This window comes from Cenococcum geophilum, assembly GCF_001692895.1.
Source record: "Cenococcum geophilum 1.58 unplaced genomic scaffold K441scaffold_141, whole genome shotgun sequence".
In the NCBI taxonomy this organism is placed as follows: domain Eukaryota; kingdom Fungi; phylum Ascomycota; class Dothideomycetes; order Gloniales; family Gloniaceae; genus Cenococcum; species Cenococcum geophilum.
The window spans coordinates 8,842-13,506 of NW_027137699.1; the positions used below are offsets into that span (position 1 = coordinate 8,842).

At 47.6% G+C, this 4,665-nt stretch overlaps 1 protein-coding gene across 1 annotated transcript; it reads left to right on the forward strand.

Moving 5' to 3' along the window:
• Positions 1 to 3,446: 3,446 nt before the first annotated feature.
• K441DRAFT_59842 (uncharacterized protein) lies at positions 3,447 to 4,082 on the forward strand. Its single transcript, XM_067645111.1, has one exon. The coding sequence runs from the start codon at positions 3,585 to 3,587 to the stop codon at positions 3,924 to 3,926; it is 342 nt and encodes a 113-aa protein (XP_067496037.1). The 5' UTR covers positions 3,447 to 3,584; the 3' UTR covers positions 3,927 to 4,082.
• Positions 4,083 to 4,665: the final 583 nt, after the last annotated feature.

Genomic DNA, 4,665 nt, shown 5'->3' on the forward strand with positions numbered 1-4,665 from the left:
AGTTGACGAGGTGATTGCGACGAAGGTTCCCCGTTTTGGCGGACAGGATCCGGACAGTAACTCTTGGCAGTAACTTTACTGTCCGAATCTTTTGCCAAGTTTCATTCTGCCGGTGCAAAATTAGTGGCTTAGAGCTTATTTATTAGAGTCGTAGCTTAATTTAGCACGGCTTACCCCCAGAAGCGCCTCCCCCTACGCCTCTACGCCTCTACGCCTCTACGCCTCTACGCCTCTACGCCTCTACGCCTCTACGCCTCTGCGCCTCTACGCCTCTGCGCCCCTGCACCTTTATATCTCTACGTCTATGTCTCTACACCTCTCTACCTAACATCCCATAAGACGTGCAAAGAGATGCATAAAGAGACGCAAGGAGACACGGGTAGAGACACGGGCAGAGACATAAGTAGACGCACGAGCAGAGCTATAAGCAGAGCTATAATCAGAGCTACAAGCAAGAGCTACAAGCAGAGCAACGAGCAGAGACATATAGTGGAGCCAGAAGCAGAGCCACAAGTAGAGACGTAGAGAGGTGTAGAGGTATAGAGGTATAAGGCGTGGAGATAGAAAGGGGTGTCTGAGTAAAGGGGTGTAATATTTATATTAGCTTAGCCTTAATTTACCCCTGTAGAATTCATACTAAGCACTTATTTATCTTAGACGCCACTTTCCCATCCCCCACCGACCCACCTTCCTATCTAGGCTGCTCCCTTTACTTCTCCCTTTGCCCCCTCTGCTCCCTCTACTTGTGGCCCTGCTCGTGGCCCTGCTCGTGGCTGTACTCGTGGCTCTACTCATGGCTCTACTCGTGGCTCTACTCGTGGCTCTACTCGTGGCTCTACCTGTGGCTCTACTTGTGGCTCTGCTTGTGGCTCTGCTTGTGGCTCTGCTTGTACCTCTCTCTGCTCGCGTCTCTGCCTGTGCCTTGCCCGTGCCTCTCTTACAAAGGGAGACGCGTAGCGAGAGACGCATAGAAAGAGACGCGTAGAGAGAGACGCGTAGAGAGAAACGCGTAGAAAGAGACGCGTAAGGAGAGACGCGTAGGGGAGAGAGGCGCCTCCTGCGCCTCTACACCTCTACGCCTCTGCACCTTATATCTCTACGTCTGTTTCCACACCTCTCTACCTAACCCCCTATAAGACGTGCAAAGAGACGCATAAGGAGACGCAAGGAGACACGGGTAGAGACACGGGCAGAGACATAAGTAGACGCACGAGCAGAGCCACAAGCAGAGCCATGGGCAGAGCCACAAGTACGGAGGACCACGCAAAATTGAATTTCCCCTTCCTATTTGGGAAAAGCGTCGTTTCGATGCCAAGACCCCACCAAAAATACCAACTTTTTGACTTTGAGCTTGTAAAAAGCAACTCTACACCGACTTTTTGATAGAATCTATTCTCTTAATCGCTTATAACGTCCTTTATATACCTTCTACTGTTTTTTCTATCAATTTTGGAGCCAAAATGCCTCGCTACGGCCTTGCAACGAGGGCGCAGGCCGTAGTAATGAAGGCTCTAGGAACACCCTTAAAGGTCATTACTTGCGTTACTAGAATTAGCGCTAAGCACATCGGCAACCTAGTAAAAAAGGCAGTAGAGAATGGCTAGCGTGCAAATTGGGTCCTCCTTAATGACCACCTTAAGAATAAGCCTGGCCTAGGGCGCAAGAAGACTATTACCCCTGATCTTAAGCAAAAAGTTATTAACGCCGTTACGTGCAATCGTTACGGGCGTAAAAAAAGCACTAAAATGATCGCTCGCGAAATAGGCCTCTCTGCATCGTCCGTTCGAATTATACTCTAAAAGTATGGCTTCCGTAAGACAAAGCCAATAAGGAAGCCTGGATTAACTACAGCTATAAAGAATAAACGGTATAGATTTACATTGGCCCACCGCCACTAGACGTTAGAAGATTAGAAGGCCGTAATTTAGTCAAATAAGACGAGTATTGTTTTGGGCCACCGTCGAGGGGGCTACTAAGTATGGCGACGACCGTACGAGGCCTGCGTACGTAGCTGCGTACGAGAACGGTGGAAGGGGTACTCCGAGTTTATGTTCTGGGGTTGCTTTATATACGACTTTAAAGGCCCTTACCATATTTGGAAGCCTTAAATGAAGAAGGAATTGGATGAATTAAAATCTATTATTAAGATCTGGAACGAAGCTCTAGAGCTAAAGGCGTATAAGGCTTGGAAAGAGAAATAAGATACTAAAAGAAGCTTATACAAACTACATTACGGGAGGCGCATAGGCGGAGCTCCTGCTAAATAGAAGTTTACAGCATTATATAGAGCTTTTACTCGATTAGATGGAGGTGGAATTAACTAGTAGTAATATTTAACAAATATTTTAATACCAAAACTTCTTCCGTTCGCCTAAAGCCTTATATACTTAAATCCTAATACAACCATACAGGAAGATAAGGCTACTTCTCATGTTGCAAAGATTTACTAGGTCTACTTTGACGCCTACAAGATTTAACGTCTTCTTTAGCCAGGTAATTTGCCTAATCTAAATATAATTAAGCCCTGTTAGAGCTACCTAAAACGGGTGACTATAAAAAGAGGCCTACTTACCTCCCGTATAGCTGCAGAGAAATCTTAGCTTAAAGCTTAGCAAGATCTTAAGTAGTGGCGAATTTAGCAGTGGGTTGAGAGGATACCTCGCTATATTAAGAAGATTATAGAACTTAAAGGAGGCAACGATTATAGAGAGGGAGCGGAGGAAAAGCAGCGAAGATAAAAGTAACTTTGTAAGAAAGCTAATCGTAAGCTTTTTATAATTGTTGAGGTGCTTTAAACGGGCTACGAGACGTTATGTAATTGCTGTGGTTTACCTAACGCCTATCTGTAATTCTTCCTCCCTGCGCAGAGCCGTGAGGAAATTAAGGAGATTACTAAGGAAGAGTGGCAAAAATTAGTTAATTTAGTCGTTCTAAATTGACGTTAAGATACTTAAGGCCCTGGCTTAATTGCAGATCGACAGCTCTATAATTAAAGACTCTAAAGGAACAATCGTAATTAGGTAGTTGAACGGGTAGAGAGTTAAGTAGAGAGCTAAGACCAGAGGCAATTGAGGCCTTAAAAAGCTCGAAAACCTGTAGAATATAAGGTGCGATGGAACGAGGTTAATCACGTGAATATTAAACGGTAAAACACCACGTTTTGGAGACTATATAGATGATATATTAGTATCAAAAGCTTCAATTAAGTTGATTGAGTTGATTTTTGGTGGGGTCTTGGCATCGAAACGACGCTTTTCCCAAATAGGAAGGGGAAATTCAATTTTGCGTGGTCCTCCGTAGAGCCATAAGCAGAGCCACGAGCAGAGACACAAGTGGAGCCACGAGCAGAGCCACAAGCAGAGACGTAGAGAAGTGTAGAGGTATAGAGGTGCGAGGTATAGAGGTAGAAAGGGGTGTCTAGAAAGGGAGTATTAAAGCTCAGCCTTAATTTACCCCTGTAGATTAACTAATTAAGCACTGTTCATCTAGACCCACCTCCCATCCCCACCGACCCACCTTCCTATCTAAGTTGCCCCTTTACTTCTCCCTTTGCCCCCCTCTGCTCCTCTCTCGTGGCCCTACTTATGGCCCTGCTCGTGGCTCTGCCTGTAGCTCTGCTCGTGGCTCTGCTTGTAGCTCTGCTCGTGGCTCTGCTTGTAGCNCTGCCTGTGGCTCTNCTTGTGGCTCTGCTTGTGGCTTTGCTCGTACCTCTGCTCGCGTCTCTGCCCGTGCCTTGCCCGTGCCTCTCTTACAAAGGGGGGGCGCGTAGAGGGACGCATAGAAAGAGACGCGTAGAGAGACGCGTAGAGAGACACGTGGAAGGAGACGCGTGGGGAGACACGTGGAAGGAGACGCGTAGAGAGACGCGTGGGGGGAGACGTGTAGGGGGAGATATGTACAGCACAAGAAAGAGTAAAAATAGATGATGGGAAGGCTAAAATAGGCCCTGAGTAGTGTCTTGGCTTCCTTTACCGCCTGCTGAGCCGCCGTCGATCAAAAGATTCGGACAGTAAAGTTACTGCCAAGAGTTACTGTCCGGATCCTGTCCGCCGTTTTGGCACTGCTAGGATCCGTTCTGGCCCTTCGGCCGGATTTGGCTCTGCTGCTACCAAGAAGTCTTATACTGTCTCTTTTGATCCCATTACTCCCACCAAGCCCAGAAAGTTGACCTCTGCTCCGCAGAGGGACATTCCGGCCCTTGTCTCGTCCTTCCCGCAAGGATCGGCCCCAACTTCTCCTAACAGGGTCCCATCCATCCGGTGTCCAATTTGCTGGAATGGAACTCGGAACGTCTCTGGGAAGCTCTTACCACTGTGGGTCTTGTTGGTATCCTTTTGGCTATTCTTGATGCTGATTGGTCCATTTTAGGTGCAACGTACTCCGGCTGCTCCTGCTAAGGTCATTATAGAGCTTAATGGTCACACCAACCTCCTTCAGCGCCTTTCTCATGACGTTGAGGACCTGGGGGCCCGGCTTGATTTTCTTGAAGGGAGTATAACCAGCATTGACACCACTTTGCGCCGCATTGCCGACCTTTCGACGATGCGGAGCTTATTGGCAGCACTCCAACCCCCATAGCCCCTCCTGCGCCTTAAGCTGATCCCCTTAGCCATCCTGAGCCAGTTAGTGGCGATGTGACTTCTCCTAACACTTTGGGGAATCCGG